At 46.2% G+C, this 20,954-nt stretch overlaps 1 protein-coding gene across 1 annotated transcript in view; it reads right to left on the bottom strand.

The window, feature by feature from the left end:
• Nucleotides 1-19,582, bottom strand: part of LOC147427718 (diaminopimelate epimerase family protein) — a 43,993-nt gene extending 24,411 nt beyond the window's left edge. Inside the window, exons 1-5 of the mRNA XM_086497279.1 lie at nt 19,282-19,582; nt 19,148-19,198; nt 18,893-19,060; nt 18,751-18,821; nt 18,614-18,671 (exon numbers count right to left, since the gene is read on the bottom strand). Of these exons, the coding sequence (XP_086353405.1) occupies nt 18,614-18,671; nt 18,751-18,821; nt 18,893-19,060; nt 19,148-19,198; nt 19,282-19,509 (576 nt within the window). The 5' untranslated portion in view covers nt 19,510-19,582. The remainder of the gene's footprint in view (nt 1-18,613; nt 18,672-18,750; nt 18,822-18,892; nt 19,061-19,147; nt 19,199-19,281) is intronic.
• Between the last annotated feature and the right edge of the window lie 1,372 nt (nt 19,583-20,954).

Consider the following 20,954-nt stretch of genomic DNA (forward strand, 5'->3'; position numbering starts at 1 on the left):
TATATTGAGTACAAGTAGACCTCTACGGGTGCTTGTGTGAGTCTGTCACCCATAGAAAGTACAAGTATAATGCTGTGAGAAAAGAAAATGTGGACAAACTATCTATTCATCATGGTGGCATGTATGAGGACTAAAATGAACCACCAGGGAGATGCATAGTGCCATGTAATGTGCCCCTAATCTAGACTAAAGGAAACTAATCCGTGAGCCCACTGCCAACAAAAGGGCAAGGGAACTACAACATGCTCTTCACCACCCAACCACCTCCTCTTATAGGCCGTTGACGGTTGTCTAAGTCCACACATACATTTACTCTCCACATGCGGAGTAAATCCCAAAACTAGTGTTGTTCTTCCCAATAGAGGTCTTTCGTAAAGTATCTCTTGGCAACTTGACAAAATCCTACTTCTTCTTAACTCCACAATCTGAGGGAGGTTACAATGTGCCCAATCATGGCTGCACAATAATTGAACCTACATCCCTTTGCTTAAAACTGTGTGCCATTACAACTATGCGTTGCTTCTAGTTTGAGTAGCGAAAGGTGACCCTAGATGTGATCAAAGCTAACATCAAACGACACACATAGTGTTTTAAAAGAGTAAGGCTAATAAGAAAACTCAAAGTAGCCACATAAGTCATGCTTTCTCTTAGCCATATACACATCAAAATATTCTGTTGAAAGAGAAATACTAATGTGAAAAACTAAATTGGAAACACATCTAGTGCACACACATAGTGTCGTGATGTAGTGAAATGATTTGGGTTTGCACTTTGCTCAAGATACACTCGAAATACACCATACTTGTCACGTGCACATCTAACCTATGTGCATGTGGACAATACTTTTAAGGTTTAGAACAGCCTAGGAAGTGTTTTGCACCCTTGTGAGCTTGTACGTAAGACCTGCATGCCTAGACACTTTGGATTAATTGCATACCCTCTGATTGCATATGAGCACAGCCAGTGTCTGCTAGGTGTAGGCATTGGGGGGGTGTACTCATACAGATCACTAGTACCCAGCCTAGGTAGTTCACTGCATACAAAGCACATCTTATAATAGGTTTTTAACTTATTAATAAGTGACATTTAGCCCACTTTTTTTTACGAGAAAAGATCCTTCTATTAGTTAATAAAACTACCCATACGGCTACAACCACCTCTACTAGAGAGGGCTACATCACCCATAAGGGGAGACTCTCCCAATGATAAAACAGCATATGTACAATAAGGGCTAAATCAAGAGATGGGAGTAGGAAAAAGCCACACAGGTGGACGGTAGTGCCATCTAAGCTCACCCCAGGCCATGGTGAAGAAAGGCCCAGGGCCCCAGAGTCGAAGGAACTCCTCTCTGCGCTCCCGCATGCGGTTGGAGCTGCCATGAAGTCTCTCGACCTGTATGGATCAACTCCAGCCAAAAATCTCGAACAGTCTCCACTGGTGGCACAAGGCGAGCCTTGAAGATGCGGAGGCAACGGGCCCGCCAAATGAACCAGAGTGTCAGGCCACAAACGAGCTCCCAACACCTCTCTCTCACTGCAACACTCCTATGGAGTAAGCTCTGTAGCAGGCTGGAGTGTAGGTCGACCAGTGGACCAAGAAGCTGCCCCCAAGTGTATTGCCGTGCTGTGGAAAGAGTTGGCATCAGCCGAAGGACCCGAAGCCAAACCTTTGTGCCATAGGGCAGTCCCACAGACAATGACGATGACTCTGCAAAGGATGGCCACAAGCTAAGCATGCTACCGAAAGGCCACTATGTACTAGCCAGCTCCCCACTGTTGTAGCTCTATGTGCAACTAGCCACTGGAACAACGTGACTCGCCGCGGCTGTCTGGCGTCCCACAACCTCACCCAAAAAGCTGACAAGAACTTAGCTGTGAGACCCTCCTCCTACCAATGAGGTGTTGCAACAGGACGAGTCTCTCTTTGTGCGGCCAGTATGTGACGTCCCAATCGAATAGTGTACTGAAAGAAAGGGACCCCTAGATGGTCGGCTGAGGAGAAAGGGTCCCTCCAAAACCATTCTCCAGGATCCCACTGCACTCGTGCAGTGGACAGCTCTCCCAAGCCCAAAGCCTCCAATGGCCTGTCTCAAGAGCTGTTGCGTCAGGATCGATGACACAAGTCCTCCTGCAGATGCCCACTACTCGGATCCTCTGAAAACAACACTCTGCAACCTGTGGAGCCTCTACTGATACTCTGTGTAGTTGCCCCTCGCCCTGTATCTCGAAGAACATGGAGAGTACAGTCTCTGAACAAGCTCGAACTGTGATGAGGACCTCTAGTCGCGTGAAGGCCCCCATACATCTAGGAGTTGCTGCCTCTAGAGGTGCCAGCCACTCAACGAATACTACCTCTGCGATGTCCTGACACATGCTCTGCACCCCCCTCAAGCCCTGCAACTAGATGCTCTATAACTCCTCTAGCAAACCTGAGAACTCAAGCCAGTCACCTAGAGTGCACGTTGGACCCTCTGCCATGGGACCCCAAGAAACATGAGGCCTACTACCAACCAAGTGGCCTCTCTGAGTGCTGACCATGGGGTTCCGAACAAGGGGCTGTCTCAAGCGCTCCTCCTTGCAAGTGGCCTGGTGCTGCTTCAGGCCTCTCCGCATCTGCTCCCAAGAGCGAAGCAGGCTCACAGCAAAACAATCCTCCAGTCTCCTGCTCAGACCAACTCTGCGCATCTTTGTAAAGATCCATCTGATGGAAGGTCTCCAAGGGCCTCTTGCCTGAGGCACTCGTGCTCGAAGCCGTTGAAGCAAAAAATCCTTCCAGGGCTCCTCCCCTGAAAGCAGTCCTCTGACAACAAACTTCCCAAGAAGGGCTCTACTCTGTTGTGCTAGGTCAATGATCCCCAAGCCCCCCGAGAACAAGGTAGAGTGATGACCTGCCATGCTACTTTGGCCCGAGCTATCTAAGTGTCGTGCCCTGACCAAAGAAAATTCCTGATCAGCCTCTCTATCTGGCTGATGCAAGAGCTCGAAAAGATCCAACAAGATGTAATATACCACATAGTAGCCAACAACACCTCATTGGCCACTACAACTCTGCCTGCCAAAGAGTCGTGTCGAACTCCAATGTAGCAACTTCCTCCCAATGGACACGAGGAGGGGAACGATCTGTTACTCAGGGGACAAGTCCAAGCCAGCCTGATAGCCCAAGTAGCGTACTGCAGTCCCTGGGGGAATCCATCTAAAACCCTCACCTGGCAGCCAATCACGCGTAGGAGCACACCCAACCCAGAAAGCCACTGTCTTCCTCCAATTGATCAGTGCGCCTAATGCACAACAAAACGTCTCTAGAGCCTGCTCACACCTGTGCACGTTGGCCTCCTGACCCTCCAAGTACAAAGCTGAGTCTTTTGCAAACTCAGCATTCAGTAGCTCATCGCCCTGAATAGGGAGCGCTAAGCCACGTAAACCAACCTGCTGTGAAACCAAGAATTTGCTCATCGCCTCAACATAGAACAGAAAGAGGAAGGGGACTAGAGGGCAGCCCTGTCTGACGGAGCGTCTGAGCATGAAACGGTCTCCTCTACCACCTGCCAAAAGCACCTGACTGTGTGCACATATGTAGAGAGCTGATAGACCTATGCTCTAAGCATCTGAGAAGCCCATCCTACGTAGAGTACTCTCCAAGAAGTCCCAGTCAACTCTGTCGTAGGCCTTCTCAAAATCGAGAAAAAGTATCACCAGATCCTCACCTCGGAGGCGAGCGAGGACCGATGCCTCCCAAAAAGTGAACATGTTGTCAAGGATACTGCGCTCCTTGACAAAACCTGTCTGGGTCCCATGTATAATGCTCTCTAGAAGTGGCTGAATCCTCAAGCTCAGAGCCTTGGCTAGAATTTTGTAGGCTAAGTTGAGGATGGTGATGGGTCGACACTGCTGAATCTCATCCAAGGGGCCTCTCTCCTTGGGATTGAGGTAGATCAAGCCCACTCATGCTGTCAAGCATCTTTCCTGTGTGCAAGATGTACTGAAAAGCGCTGCAAAGGTCTGTGCCCAGCAAGTCCCAGTACTCCAAGAAAAAACTGGGAGTCAAACCATCCTCCCCGAGACAACTACTACGGGGAAGTGCTTTGAGGGCCACATGGAGCTCCTCTAGCTGAAGAGGCAGCTCAAGTCTCTGACGCATCTCCTCAATCACAAGACAAGGCATCTGTGCCCAAACCTGCTCTCTGCATGCATCCTGACGCTCTGACTGAGACTTTGCTGACAGCAAGTAACGGTAGAAGTCAATAGCAACTGCACGCATATCCTCTAGCTCTGAAGCAACTGACCCGTCAGGTCTCCTCAATTGGCCGACACTACATGACGGGGTCCCACTACCTCAAAGAACGACCCACTCACTCTGCCACCTGGGTCCACTGAGATGCCTGTCAATGGAAAGCAAACTAGTGACGCCTCTTCTCTATACTGGCGAGCCTGTTGCAACTGCTCCTCCAACCAAGGACAGTCTAGGTGCTACTCCTGCATCCTCTGCAAGGAAGCAACGCCCCGACGGAGACGCTGCTCCTCCTCCCTCGCTACAGCCAAGTTTGTACCTGGTCCGGCCGCCCAAGTTTGGGACCAGCCGCCCACTTGTCCAGGCACCCACATATATTTTCATATTTCATTTATTTCTTGTTGGGTCGTGAGGGATTTTTCTAGGCTTTGCCCTATCTCCCCTTGGGCACCTATTTATGGAGCCAAGGGGGTACCCACTTCCACAGATCACAAATCTCATCTGATTGTGTATTGGGTCTTCTGCTCATGGTAGTCATGGGGGGCTGATCGCCCCCTCTTCACCATCTCTGGCGTTTGTGTCTATTGTCTCTCTCTTCTCTCCTCTCTCAAGCTTCCGCACACGCGCACTCTCACAGGCATCGCCCGACCCAGCTTTAATTCCATATATAAGTAACCCTCAGGGTCACTTCTCAAGCATAAGTCCAATACCCGCAGAACCATTGTAGTATTGCATTTTCAACCTTAAGCCTCGCAGATCCAAGCATTCACCGCAAGATCCCATCAGCATCTCAACATCTAGGATCATTGTATCAGCATTTGTGATCATCCTCTCTTCTCTCTCTAGTCTTTGCACATCTATCTCATGGCGTGAAAGAAACTCTCTCGTGAAGTAGAAGGAATCTTGAGTACGCATTGAGCACTCATCCTGAGTATTCACCATAAATGATAAATCACTTCCGTTGCCCACAACAATTCCATCTCGTAGATTTATCTCAATGGAATTGCTAAAAGTTAAAACTAAAAGCACACGTTGTACTTGCTCTTAGATGTATAGTCCTCATTAAAACTCTTGGCAAATTGTAAATTTAAATGCACACTTATAGTGTCTTGATGGAATGAGAATGAATATTGGTTTGAATGTTTACCAAGGCATTAAAATAATACATCGTATCATACCACCTCAAAGTAGTAATGATAAAAGCTGCATTGGAACTCCTGAAAGAATAAACATAAACGAGCAGTTTGTATCGTACTTGCACATCCTCATAGATGCCATAAAGTATTCATAATGTTACACTTGGAATGCTACTAAAATATTTGACCTCCTCTCTCTAAATGATCATAGCATAACAAAGAAAAGACCATTAAGACGGGCACCCAATGTGACGACTGCTATATTTATACAGACAATTCCAATTAACACCTGCTAGCGGAATAAAATTTGGTTAAAAATCCACACGTGTAGAAGCAGTTTTCTATGGTTCATAGCCATGCATACTGATAAGAGAAAAAATCATATGTTACGTGCATATCAAAATGAAAGAACTCAATCGTAAATGATTCGTTGTTCGCGTCCATGGAGGCAAAATGAACTCCTAGAGGAAGATAAAGCATAGACAATGTGTATAAATGCCAATCGGAAGCCAATCTTTTTGTTGCACCATTGTGCATACCTTGCATATCTTAATTAGAATCGACTTTGTCGATCATCAAAGTTATAGAACTTGAACCTATCCAAACACTCTTGTACATATATTAAAAACAATGAACCGTAATTTGGTCGATGTTGTCCTTGACAGAGTGTCGTGCATCAGTGGAAGCGTAAAAAGATTATGCTTATATGGAGTCAGATCCACCATAGTCGCATGCCTTGCATGTAGCTTCATAGTGGAAGAGTGAAAAAATTATGCTTATATGGAGTCAGATCCACCATAGTCGCATGCCTTGCATGCAGCTTCTGCAGACATAGCAACAATCATTTGCACTTTTTTTATCTCTTCAATCTTCAAAAATTTGCTTGTAACTTTGAATTTCAAATTTCGAGCCCAATTTGCAAGCCATGTGTCACATGCACATCTAATCCTATGTGCATGTGGACAAGCTATTCCTACTTCTAGGATTTATGTAGCCTAGGAAGTGTTATGGCACCTTTATCAGCCTGTACGCACGACGTGCACGTCTAGGCACTTAGTAGCTGCATACCCTCTAATTGCACAATCCATTAGAACCCAGCATGAGCATTTTGATCGCATGAACCCAGTTCCCAAAACTTTCGAGCCCAATTTGCAAGCCATGTGTCACATGCACATCTAATCCTATGTGCATGTGGACAAGCTATTCCTACTTCTAGGATTTATGTAGCCTAGGAAGTGTTATGGCACCTTTATCAGCCTGTACGCACGACGTGCACGTCTAGGCACTTAGTAGCTGCATACCCTCTAATTGCACAATCCATTAGAACCCAGCATGAGCATTTTGATCGCATGAACCCAGTTCCCAAAACTTTCGAGCCCAATTTGCAAGCCATGTGTCACATGCACATCTAATCCTATGTGCATGTGGACAAGCTATTCCTACTTCTAGGATTTATGTAGCCTAGGAAGTGTTATGGCACCTTTATCAGCCTGTACGCACGACGTGCACGTCTAGGCACTTAGTAGCTGCATACCCTCTAATTGCACAATCCATTAGAACCCAGCATGAGCATTTTGATCGCATGAACCCAGTTCCCAAAACTACATGTGAACCATCTCTTAAGTGGCACTATTATTAATAAGTGGCTTTTTCACTTATTATTATTATTATTGCCAGATCGTGGGGGCTCCTTTTGCACTACTCGACCCAGCATACACCACCTATATAGGGAGGCAAGGGGCGCCAGTAGATAGCAGAAGAAGCAGAAGACACAAGGAGGGCACAACATCCAGTAGACCAGCAATACCCTCAGGCTCTCAGCGTTTTCTCAAGCAGCAAGACCAGCGTTTTTGCATGACATTGCATCAGCGTTTTTGCATCCAGAAGACCAGCGTTTCCACATCAGCCCTTAGCCTCGGCGCACCGCACCTTCCCGGTAGCAGATCCTCACCGCAATCATCCTATCGCAGCACATCAGCCAGCGATCAGAGTTCAGTAATAAGAACAGCCAGCATTTCAAGAATTTAGCCTCAAGACAGCAGCGTTTTTGCAGTTTTCAGCCTTGCATGCATCAACGGTTGCAGATCGGCATTTAGCACTGTTAGAGTTACACCACCGTTGCTTCGCCATTTTGTACGGCTAGTGATTATCCCGGGTTGGCCACCCATCGCACATCATGTAGATTGCATGGGCGAACACTTTTAGCACATGTCCGGCCGGTCATTTTCTCAGCCTGGTTGGGTGCACATTTTTAGCCATTTTCAGGCTTTTATGTTTTTTGCACCAGTTACACATTTGGCCCTACCTCAACCTAAGATTCTATAAATAGAATGCTTAGGGTCTTGTAGTCATTCAGATTGTGTATTGAGAACATCATTTGTAGAGCACTTGTGTTTTCTCTCTCTCTCTCTCTCCCTCCAACATTTTCGGGGCACGTGGCTCACACCCTCTCCGCTGCTCACTCTCACATGGTATCAATCGCCAAGTTGTGGAGCATCTGCATCGATCTCCCTCCCCAAGGCTAGTGCTTGCATCTCTAGCCCTTACCATCGCGGAAAACTGCAACATCAGCCTAGCGTTTCTGGAACCCTAGAGTTTTTGCAGAGTTCAGCCAGCGTTTTTGCATTTACCGGCCTTGATCTGCACACCTCCTGTAGGCGCTCCACTCCTTGCCAGAGATCGCACCCAAACAGCCCATATCAGCATAGTGTTTTTGCTGGCAGATTTGCGTTTTTGCATCTGCTGGCATTTTTGGTCATCTTGCGTTTTTGAAGACTTGCTACGTTTTCATTTCTACGCAACAATTCTGCACCTTCGTCGGCGACTTGCAATCTTATCGATCTACCTCTGGGACCACTCTTTGAGCACGCGACATGTCGACTACGAAGCAGAAGGGACAACAACAACAGTCTCAAAAGGGGGCCACTGCGTCTTCTGCGACTACCGCCACTTCCACTTCCGCGCCTACGTCGGCATCTACCAACACAACATCCAACAATTATGCCCTCGCACAGTTTGCTGAGGAGAAGAAGTTGAATTTTACACAATTATTCTATGTGGAGGACATGAGTCCGCACAATCATTGCCTACCATCCACTCTGGGAATGGTTGAATGATTTCACCCATTCGGCTACGAAGCCTTCCCTTCCCACCACCACTCAGGATAAGCTCGACGAGTGGGTGGATCGGGACAGACGAGTCTTCACCTTTCTTATGATGAACCTCTGGGACCGCATCACGAAGGAAGTTTCCAAAGAGGAGCATGCACATCCATTGTGGAGACGGATTCTTGACCAGTTTGAGGAGACCTCATTTGCCAAACAGATCACACTTGAATGGGAGTTGTACAACGTCCAGTTCAAGGATTTCAACTCACTCGATGGGGTTGACCCGCCGCATGCATGAACTCTGGGGCAACCTTGTCTCTACCAGAGGCAACATCACCCTGGCACGCATGTCTGACCTCTTACTATTCAAGCTTCCCCCACGCATTGAACCCTACTTTCAGAGTTGGCTCACACCTGGACGTACCTCCTTTCCTACCTCGGACGAGATTCTCCCTTCCCTCAAGCAGATTGAGGGGCACTCCGCATTCAGAGCCGGAGGTGCTGTTAATGCAGAAGGAGTTTTGATAGCTCAAGGAGGCAACAAGAAAGGTAAAGATAAGAAGAAGAAGAAGAAGAAGAACAAGGACATCGAATGTTACCACTGCCACAAGAAAGGGCACAAAGAATCAAAATGCAGAAAGAAGAAGCGAGATAAGGCCAATAGGGAGAAACAAACAGCCTCAACTGCAGTTGTAGCCTCTCACAAGACAACTGGGACCGCTCTTGTCGCGACGACAGACCACGCTCTTGCTACATCGCTGTCAGGTACTTGGGTTGTTGACATTGGAGCCACCACTTACATGACTCCCCAGCAGTCTTGGTTTAGCTCTCTCAGGGAGACTCACTGGCAGATCGTCACTACGGGTGACAACCATGAGATTCCAATGTCTGCCACAGGCCAGATTACCCTCATTCGTTCTACCTCAGACCCAAAGGTCGGTTAAGTGGAGGCGCTTTAGGTTCCGGACATGGCCTTCAACCTTCTCTCTATGTCCAGTTAGGACTCTTAGGGAGCTGACATACACTTTGGGAGTGGCACAGTGACCATTTCTGATTCTACGACAGGTACTATCCTTGCACGCGGTGAGCGCGATGGTTCCCTATACGGCCTCATTGCTCTTTTTTCTCGGACCACGGAGTCTTCTTCTCTATGGCATGCACGATTTGGACATCTATGCTATTAGCAGCTTCACCAGGCTGCTAGGACCTCTATGAGCGATACGCTCCTCGCTAGGCGCATGTGAGGCTAGCCATATGGGCAAGCAACACAGGGTTGCCTTTCCGAAGCAGGCATCCAAAAGAACTTCGGCACCACTCGCACTAGTTCACATTGATCTATGTGGCTCGATGAGCACTCCTTCATTTTCTAGCTCACAATTTTTGCTTGTGCTGGTGGATGATTGCACCAAGTACACTTGGGATTCGTTCTTAAAGCTCAAGTCGGAGGCTTTCAGTTTCATTCGAAATTGGAAGATAATGGTTGAAAAGGAGAAGGACTTGCAGGTCAAATGTTGTTAGGTGCAGCGGAATGAATGTTGAACTTTGCTCAAGATCAGTGCTCCGAACTGTGATCAAGGTTCCTTTTACTTAGGGAAGGGAGAGCCTTTCGTGCTTTAATAAGAGAGTGCAAGTGATCACAAACAAAGTGAATGGACACTATGAATGAAGGTGCATGAGACTGAGAGATAGAGAGAGAAGAATACAACACCAGAATGTTGTCAAACCCTCCTCCGAAGGCCCCACTCTCTATGGCGAGAGCGGTCTACTATTGATTGCACAAATCTATACAATGCAATGGACTTGCCGACGATGTCAACGACGATGAGGACAACGACGAGACGGGCTGAAATCTGAAACTGCTAAGGGCTGAAATCTGCAAATCTTTTATCTGCTGAATTCTGACTCTATGTCGGTGACGATGTCGAGGACGACGGTAGGACGACGCGCTGAAAACGCGGATGCTGAATCTGCATTTTCCGGGCTGAATCTGCAAATTGCGCAGGATCTGACCGTGCGGCGAGGATCTGTTGCGGGAAGGTGAGATCTGCGAGGTTCAGGACTTCTTCTGCGAGTGCTAACTGCTGAAAACTGAAAACACTGATGCTTGTGGGGATTCCGTCGCGAAGATCTGCAAAAACGCTGAAGTGTTTGCAGATGCAAAAACGCTAGGGCTGAAAATCTGCTGCTACTGGATAAAATCCACTAACGCTAGGGCTGATTTGTCTTGATCTGCAAAAACGTTGTTGATCTGCTGGTGCAAACTGCTAACGCTAGGGCTGATCGGTCTTCTGTTGTCGCCAGGCTGCTGCAGATGCAAAAACGCTGGCTGATCTGGGTGCAAAACACTAGACCTTCTTGCAGATGCAAAAACGCTAGGCTTGTTGGGCCCTGCTGAGAAGGTGCCTGTTGAACTGAGTTCCTGCTGCCTCTTCTGCCAGAAAGTGCTAGCGCTAGGTTTGCTTATATACAAACTTAGCAAAATTGCCCTACCTACTTTCCAACAAAAGTCACTTAAAAATAATAAGTGGAAAATGTCAAAAATAGGAAAAATAGGTCTATGCACTATAAAAATGCTCTTGATGGGATCTGATGGGAATCTGATGGTCATGCTGTGTGCAACCAGAGGATATGCATCTAATCTAAGTGTCTGGACATGCACGGTCTGCGCGAACAGACTCACTAAAGTGCCAGATCCCTTCCTATTCTAGACTCACTTGACTGATTGAACCTTGGTCATGTTGTAGCTTGTCCATGGACACATAGGGTTGGATGTGTCACGTGACATCCCCTCCTTTTCAAAGTGAGGTACTGGTACCGAACTGTATAGCGTCGAGGGAGATCGCCAATAGCGTTTGGAATCCTGGAAAGGACTCTTCGCCGGCCCACTCTGATGTGTGTGTTGTGCGATACTTGAACTTCATAAAGGTCTGCAAAGTCTTCTTCTTTGGGCCGCGCTGAAAGCGACACAAAGTCAGTTGAGTTTCCTTCAATGCTTCAACTTTGTCTATGGACGTAGGTCCACCTTCTTCAAGAATCTCCACGGCTTAAAATTCCTAAAACCACTTCCAACACAAAAACATGAACATACCCATTACATGTAAAGTGACCGGAAAAAATCTTGTCTTCCTCAAAGACTGTGCATGCAATGTAGATGAACAAAGAAACGGAGTGCCAAACCGTTCACCACACACACGCAAACAATGAGATCGAATCTTTCTCTTTTGAACGAAAGCAATCAACTGTGGCAATTCACAACGGAAATGCCCATGCTTGGTGCTCATACTTTCATGTGCTCTTTCTACAACTGTGTCGTGCCAAGGAAGAGACATGGAATGTGACTTCCTTGAATGCATACTTTTCAGCTATTCATGAAAAATCTGCAGACATCCGTGCTCATTCATGAGGGAAACGTGCTCAACGTACAAGATGTCATGCCTAGGAAAAGGGATCACATAAAGACGTTGACTAAAATACAGGAAACAATCACGAATGAAACACTCGAACAATGCGTGCTGACTAATCATTCAAACACATAGTACTTCCTATAAAGGTCCTTTGGACCTAGGCTCGAGAGCCAAGATCGGCTCTTTGTGTTTGATCGAATCTTCCTGTGGGGGTTTTGTGGACCTCGACTCGAGAGCCAAGATCGGTTCTTCGTGATTGATCAAATCTGCAACAAGGTTAGGTTCGCTAGAAAAAGCATCAACTAAACCATCATCCTTGTGAACAATCATGTCTTGATCATACAAATCATCATGCTCATGAGAAATCACATCGTGATCATCATGCAAATCATCATGCTTTGCATTGGCATTCAAATCATCATGCTTATCATTATCATTCAGATCATCATGCTTATCATCATGCAAATCCTATGTGTCATGCTTTGGAGAAGAAGAGACTGAGAGAGTCTCCTTTTCCCAAATTTCTTGCATCTATGTCTGTACTTGAGAAAAGAGTCGCAACATCTCTTTCATGTGTCGCGCTTGCTCATACTCACGCTCTATGGCTGCCTTTCTTTCTGCTTCTCTTTCTGCTTTTCTTTCTGCGTGTCTGCTATCAAATTCTGCCATTCTTTCTACCCTTTTTGCTTCGCGTTCTAACTTCATGTCCATAAACATCTACTCCAACTCCTCCATAGGAGTTAGTGCAATCCTTGGCGTAGATGGGGAAGAGGGAGGGTCAGAAAAACCTCCTGGTGGGGAAAATTCTTCTTCGCCTCTCTCATGCTCATCACCTCCAAGCGAAGTATCCATTCCGCTTCGAGTGATAACCATCCACTGAAGTGTTGGGTTCTTAAGTTCACGAGAAACTTGGATTCTTGTGGGTCTTGAGGTTCTTGAGTTCTTGAGGTTCTTCTTTCGCTTGCAATCTATGTTAGAGAAGGATATTCTCTTCACCCGAGTTCTGCTCTTTTCCGCAGGCGCACCCCTTGGCGGCCTTACGCTCACACCAAGGTTGCTTTTTCCCACCTCACATCGATTGGCCGGCCGCTAAGTGCATGGTCCGCTCTCAATGAGTGAGAAGAGGCATAAGGGGAGACTGGACAAGCCCTTCTTTCTTGGGTTTCCTGTCACTCTTCAAACACACGATTAGGAACCGACGCCCAAGAAGTTTTGGGTTCGTGCAACCGCAACAAGCAAAAAAAAATCCTGTGGTTCTTGTGGTTCTTTCCTTGAGTGATACAGAACACTGCCAAAGCTCTAATACCAATGTAAGCTGCAGCGGAATGAATGTTGAACTTTGCTCAAGATGAGTGCTCCGAACTATGCTCAAGGTTCCTTTTACTTAGGGAAGGGAGAGCCTTCCGTGCTTTAATGAGAGAGTGCAAGTGCTCACAAACAAAGTGAATGGACACTATGAATGAAGGTGCATGAGACTGAGAGATAGAGAGAGAAGAATACGACACAAGAATGTTGTCAAACCCTCCTCCGAAGGCCCCACTCTCTATGGCGAGAGCAGTCTACTATTGATTGCACAAATCTCTACAATGCAATGGACTTGCCGACGATGTCAACGACGATGAGGACAACGACAAGACGGGCTGAAATTTGAAAATGCTAAGGGCTGAAATCTGCAAATCTTTTATCTGCTGAATTCTGACTCTATGTCGGTGACGATGTCGAGGACGACGGTACGACGACGCGTTGAAAACACAGATGCTGAAATCTGCGTTTTCCGGGCTAAATCTGCAAATTGCGCAGGATCTGACCATGCCGCGAGGATCTTCTGCGGGAAGGTGAGATCTGCGAGGTTCGGGACTTCTTCTGCGAGTGCTAACTGCTGAAAACTGAAAACGCTGATGCTTGTGGAGATTCCGTCGCGAAGATCTGCAAAAACGTTGAAGAGTCTGCAGATGCAAAAACGCTAGGGCTGAAAATCTGTTGCTGGATAAAATCCACTAACGCTAGGGCTGATTTGTCTTGATCTGCAAAAACGTTGCTGATTTGCTGGTGCAAACTGCTAACGCTAGGGCTGATCGGTCTTCTGCTGTCGCTAGGCTGTTGCAGATGCAAAAACGCTGGCTGATCTGGGTGCAAAACGCTAGACCTTCTTGCAGATGCAAAAACACTAGGCTTGCTGGGGTCCTGCTGAGAAGGTGCCTATTGAACTGAGTTCCTGCTGCCTCTTCTGCCAGAAAGTGCTAGTGCTAGGTTTGCTTATATACAAACTTAGCAAAATTGCCCTACCTACTTTCCAACAAAAGTCACTTAAAAATAATAAGTGAAAAATGTCAAAAATAGGAAAAATAGGTCTATGCACTGTAAACATGCTCTTGATGGGATCTGATGGGAATCTGATGGGAATGCTCTGTGCAACCAAAGGATATGCATCTAATCTAAGTGTCTAGACATGCACGGTCTGTGAACACACTCACTAAAGTGCCATATCCCTTCCTATTCTAGACTGACTTGACTGATTGAACCCTAGTCATGATGTAGCTTGTCCATGGACACATAGGGTTGGATGTGTCACGTGACAACTTCACTCAAACAGAGGGGGTTAGTTCACCTCGAAGGACTTTGTACAGTGGTGCAAGTCAGAGGGCATCTAGCGTCAGCTGACTACTCCCTATACTCCTTCCCAAAACGAAGTTGTTGAGCGGAAGAACCGGACTATCATGGAGATGGCTCGTGCCATGCTTACGCATGCTTCTTTGCCCCGGGTTTAGGGGAGAGGCGTGCAACACGGCCATTTACATTCAGAACCGTTCTCCTACCCATGCTTTGCAGGACATGACTCCTTACCAGGCTTACTATGGGCCTCGGTCTCACACTCTCGAGTTTTTGGGTGTCCGGCCTTTGTCCATGTGCCAAAGAAGAAGCGACAGAAATTAGACTTCAAGGCGAAGAAGCTCATCTTCATGGGCTATTCACGAGTATGATGGATACCGGCTTTATGATCCTGACTTCAAGACCACCACGGTTAGCCATGATGTGACTTTCATGGAGCTTTTCAGCACACCTGCAGAGGGGGTAGCATCCAAGCCTATACCTTCCCTACCTCCTCCTCGTCCACCTCCTACACCTGACCCTGACCCTATCCATGTCCTTGTACCCTCTACACCGCAGCCAGTTACTTCACCCAATCATGCCATGTCAGATTCCGATTCTGATGTGGATGATGGTTCTCCTCCGGTGGAGACGGTCCCACTTCGTAAGAAGAAGTTAGTACTTGGTTAACTTACCTCTAAAATTTCTTCCTCTGGAGTCACGAAGTTACCAGACTCACCAAACCCTGGACAGCCTCGAAGTTCTGCACGCCTCAAGGAGAGGCAAGTTTATGACAGCGCAGAGTTCGTGAACTTTGCACTCATGTCCAAGATTCAGGCTTCACCAGTTGAGCCTTCCTCGATGGAGGAAGCATTCCAGCATGATTGCTGGAAGCGTGCCATGCAGACAGAGTTGGACGATATCGAGCGAAATAAATTTTGGACTTTGGTTCCCAGGCCCAACAAGCGAAAGGTGGTTTCTATGAAATGGATTTTCAAGACGAAGTACAAGGCCAATGGTTCCCTAGACAAACACAAGGTGAGACTTGTTGCTCAAGGTTTCACACAGCTACCAAGCGTGGACTTTGACGAGACCTTTGCTCCCACCGCTCGCATGACTACCATATGCACAGTGTTTGCTCTCACAGCCAACTTTGGTTGGCCTATCTTCCAGATGGATGTAAAAATGCTTTTTGAACGGAGATTTGGATAAAGAAGTTTATGTGGGGCAACCTCCTCGGTTTCGTATACCAGGCAAGGAGGATTGGGTCTATCACTTGTGGAAAGCATTGTATGGACTGAAGCAAGTTGAACAACAGCGGTACCTCACACTTGACCAGTTTCTCATGAAGGTGGGGTTACGGCGTACCTCATCAGATTCCAATTGTTCTATCGTCTCTGATGGCTCTTTGGTTGCCATAGTGATTGTCTATGTGGACGATATCATTTTCACAGGCTCATGGACCAGCAGAATCAAGTCGATCATGAAAGCTATGGAGACACGTTTCGAGATGACTAATCTTGGGCTTCTTCACTATTTTCTTGGATTCGAGATCTTTCAGACACCAAACGGCATCTTCTTTTCTCAACGGAAGTATGCAAAGGCTATCCTGGAGAGATTCCAGATGACGGGCTGCAGACCGATTGGCACTCCTCTTGAGCCTGAAGAGAACATATCGCTTCACGAACCTTCCCCACGAATTGACTTGGAGCAGTACAGGAATGTTGTTGGTTGGCTTGTATGGCTGACTTATTCCCGACCAGACATCTATTACACATTTTCTGTCCTCAATTCCTTCAACACCCGACCTCGTCAATGACATTGGCAGTGTGTCCAGCGTACTTTGCGGTACATCAGCGGCACCTTAGACCATGGTGTGTTCTATGGTCGCTCCAAGGGTTGCACCTTACTTGGTTGGTGCGATTCAGATTGGACAGGAAATCCAGATACTTTGCGCTCTACTACAAGGGTAGTTTTCACACTCTGCTCGGGACCCATTTCATGAAGCAATAAGCGGCAACCCACCGTTCCGCTATCTTCTACAAAGGTGGAATACAGTTAAGCTTGCTACGTTGCTTGTGAGGCCATATGGCTACGGAGATTACTACGAGAGTTGTGTTTTCCCCAAACTGTTGTGACTCGTCTTTTGTGCGACAATCAGAGTTGCATTGCTATTGCCAAGAACCCTATCTTTCACGCTCAGACAAAGCACATTGAGGTGCAGTACCACTATGTTCGGGAGCAGGTTTTGGCTGGAGATCTTCATATGGAGTATGTCCCTACAGCGGACAATTCTGCACACATCTTCACGAAGGCTATACCTCAGCGGACCTTGGCTTCTCACCTTCGACTCATCTGTGTTGTCTCAGCATCCGGTGATGAGAGGGGGTGTTAGAATCACACCACCATTGCTTCGCCATTTTGTACGGCTAGTGATTGTCACGAGTTGGCCACCCATCACACATCATGTAGATTGCATGGGCGGACACTTTTAGCACGTGTCTGGCCGGTCATTTTCTGAGCCTGGCTGGGTGCACACATTTTTAACCGTTTTTTTGGGCTTTTATGTTTTTTGCACCAATTACACATTTTTTTCCCTACCTCAACCTAAGATTCTATAAATAGAATGCTTAGGGCCTTGTAGTCATTCAGATTGTGTATTGAAAGTATCATTTGCAGAGCACTTGTGTTCTCTCTCTCTCTCTCTCTCTCTCTCTCTCTCTCTCTCTCTCTCTCTCTCTCTCTCTCTCTCTCTCTCTCTCTCTCTCTCGCTCGCTCGAGCTCGAGCGTTTTCAACGGGCGTGGCTCACACCCTCTCCGCTGCTCACTCTCACAAGCATCGCCGCAGTTGCAGATCCATAGTAGCAGAACTTAGCGTTTCCAAATTTCAGCCCATCAGCATTATAGATCTAATCACTGTCATCGTCGACATCGTCATCGTCGACACCGTCATCGACAAAGACATCATCAAGCATCATAACATCTAGACCCATTGTACCAGACTTGTGCAATCTAAAGCAAATACCTCTAGCAATAGAGAGGGGGGCCCTTGGAGGGGGGTTTGGGACCCCATCTGATGTCATCTCTTCTCTCTCTCTAGCACTCTTATGCACTCTCACTCACAGTTTGGATTCCCTTTTGTTTTGGTCATTGCACGTACTCTCATTAAGTCGAGGAAGGCTCTCCCTTTCTCTAAGTAAAAGGGAACCTTGAGCACTCACTAATCACTCATCCTGAGCTTACACCATCATTCACTTCCGCTGCATGTTACATTGGTACGAGAGCTCTTTGGCAGTGTTCAATATTATCACTCAAGGAAAGAAGCACAAAGAACCACAAAAAAAAAAATTGCTTGTTGTGGTCGCACGTAACCCAAGACCACTTGGGCATGTCAATCCCTAATCCGTGTTTTTGAAGAGTGGTAGGTAACCCAACAAAGAAGGGCTTGTCCAGCCTCCCCTCGTTCCTCTTTTCCACTCATTGAGAGCGGACCTTGCACTTAGGGGCACACCAATCGACGTGAGGTGGGAAAAAGCATCCTTGGTGTGAGCGCAAGGCCGCCAAGGGGTGCACCCGCAGAAAGGAGTTGAGCTTGGGTAAGAGAAAAGCCTTCTTAAACGCAGATTGCAAGCCAAGAACCTCAAGAACTCAAGAACCTCAAGAACCCAAGAACCCCAAATACCCAAGAACTCCTTGCATGGTCATCACCTAATAAGAATGGATACTTTGCGTGAAGGTGATGAGAGTGGAGTTGGAGAAGGGGAACTATAGCATGTTGTTCACCACCCAACCACCTCCTCTTATAGGCCTCCTAGCCCATCTTTGGGAGCCCCTAAACTTCATGCCTTGCCCACGGCCGTGCCCCACCTTGGTCCTACCCTTGTCCTCACACCAGAAGAGCTAGCTGGTGTATCCCACTGACTGCACTAAGATAGCTCTAACCGGGCGGGGCGGGGGGGGAGGGTTTGAAGACAAGATGCATTTTCTTAGCACTCTTAACAAGTTGTCGAAATGATCGATGCAAAAGGTGCTCAGATTAAGCGCTGCAGAATGCCATGTTGAGAGATGGCACGGTGCCAATATTGCTTTACAAAGCAGACACATTCAAACATCTGTATAAACAAACAATTTGATGAGTAATGAGAACTACCTGTCCATCAGCTCTAAGCTGTGGAATGATGAGTCCAGCCAGAGTATGTATAGTATAACTGTGCAAAAAATCACATAATTGGTTAATATGACCAAAACATAAAGGAAAATGCAAAGAAAAGAAAAGGTTGGTAAAACCTCTTAGTTTCTATTGTATCCTCAAGCTCCGCCACAAATCGAGCCATGCATCGGATTCCATTGCCACACATCTACCATGTTCATAGCATAAACCAATCGTGCAACTCTGAAATTGAGCTCCAAAAAAAATTGCTTCTATTACCTCAGGCTCACTTCCATCTGAGTTAAAAATGCGCATTGAGTAATCAGTCCCATTGATTCCTGGCATTGCAAAAATGACCCCATCTGCACCCACTCCAAAATTGCGATTGCACAATTTCACTGCCTGTTGTGGAGAAATCTTGGGTTCCATGGAGTCTCTGTTATCAACCTAGGAATGGTGCACGGGGCTTTGTTATTTATGGCTTACAAAGAAAAAAGGGACAACGCGCTATGTCCAAATTCTTCATGGAAATACCAGCAAGAAGTCATTTCCAAGCCCTTGATACTTCACAAACTCTAAGATTTCCTGTGTGCAAGGCCAAAGTAAACGTACGCATTACTAATACACCAAAATGCACATACAGACAGCACAGACATGGGTGATGGTACCTTGGGTGGAGAATTATTCACGGTTTCAAGGGGTTTTTCCATGATAACGGAGGAAGCTATCAATTTGAGGTGGTGCAGAGGCCGCAATAATGAAACAGATGTGATGGCATGCTGTTGAGGGACCTTGAGTAGTCGTGACGAAGATGAAATGCAACGAAGGGAGGTTAACGCGAGCTCCGCTGATGCAGAGCATTTGTGTGTATAGTGAGCCGAAGAAAGAGCAGCCATGTTCCTCACCTGCTTCGCGACTCGCGCTGCGCAGAGGAGTGGCTCTAAAAATAAATTACTTTTCGGTAACTTACATTTTTTGGTGGTACTGCTGAAGTCAACAGGGAAAATTGAAGTGCAAAGAATAATGTCATCAAGCAGGTTGCCAAAGGTTAATTCAAAATTTGAATGGTTTCAAAAAGTAGATCAAAGAGTGGTGTGACCAAAAAGTGTGCTTCCTTGTGAGGTTGGCACTATGAAATAATATAGCCTTGAGTGGTGAGATCTTATTATACACTTGTTAATATAGATTAGTAGATTATTTGCAGTGAGGACTAGGTGCAAGTTGTTTGTATTTGAGGATGTGGAAGATGCATCTATATTAAATTCCCATGTGAGCATAATGCAATAGTGTATGAAAAATTTTGTTATTCTTTGAGACAAATCATGGAGAAGATGTGCTAATGAGGTAGTTGGTTTTTTATACAAATTTATTGATGTGACAATGATTGACGGCGACACATGTAGCTACTGATATTTCAATGGTTGCAATTGTTATGATTGGTGCTTTTGAAGGTGTATATCTGAATTTTTTTTAAATGGATACAGCTGAAATGAATGTAGTTAAGCAATATATTTGTGTTTGGTGTTAATTTTGTTCCTTGCAAGTGTTTGCCCTTCACCACATATTTGTAAAAAAACCACATTGAGGAATTGCACTATCAAGTGAGTTTAAAAGAGGTCTTGGAGTGTCATTTGGGCGAGGTCCATTTTGCTTGTATATTGAGAGATTTCTTGTAAAACTATAATGTCAACTTTAATGTGCCCTAGCATGAATTTTTTGAATAGATGATTTTGAATTCAAAATCATATAACCTAGTGTGAGTTTGTTAAGGAGGTAGAGGTTGTGTGAGTCTTGAACACAAAAGAGGGTTGTATAGAATAGCCCATGTGTATGTATTTTGCCTCGTTTAAATGCTAATGTCTTAAGGGATATGTCTTGTCTGAGAACCCGAGGAATTGCCTTGGGGATTCTCCGCGCTACCACCCTATTATATAAGCCATTGGTCATCTATATCTAAAATCCCCTATACACATCTAGTAGTCGGCCCTTGGCGTGGGTCCATGACCCCCCTGGGTTTGCCCTTGGCCTTACATTACTCCCCCCTTGGAGAAGTGCGTTCATCCTTAAAAACAAAAGTGGGAAACTTCTTCTTAAGAATATTAATGTTTTCAACAATGTCATCCTTCATAGATCCAGTTGTCCATTTGATTGGAACATGGTTCGGTAGGAGGCTCAATGAAATCAAGAAGAATATCTTGATTTTTCACATTGTTGTCCCTTTGAGTAACCAGCCCATATCCAACATAGCATATAGACTCCATTTAAAGCTCACTTGAATATGCTAAACGAGTTATCACAACTAAGAGGTGTCTAAAAGAGTACCTCTTTTCACTTTCCATGA

The sequence above is a fragment of the Adiantum capillus-veneris genome, chromosome 23 (genome assembly GCF_014529385.1).
Source record: "Adiantum capillus-veneris isolate H3 chromosome 23, ASM1452938v2, whole genome shotgun sequence".
In the NCBI taxonomy this organism is placed as follows: Eukaryota; Viridiplantae; Streptophyta; class Polypodiopsida; order Polypodiales; family Pteridaceae; genus Adiantum; species Adiantum capillus-veneris.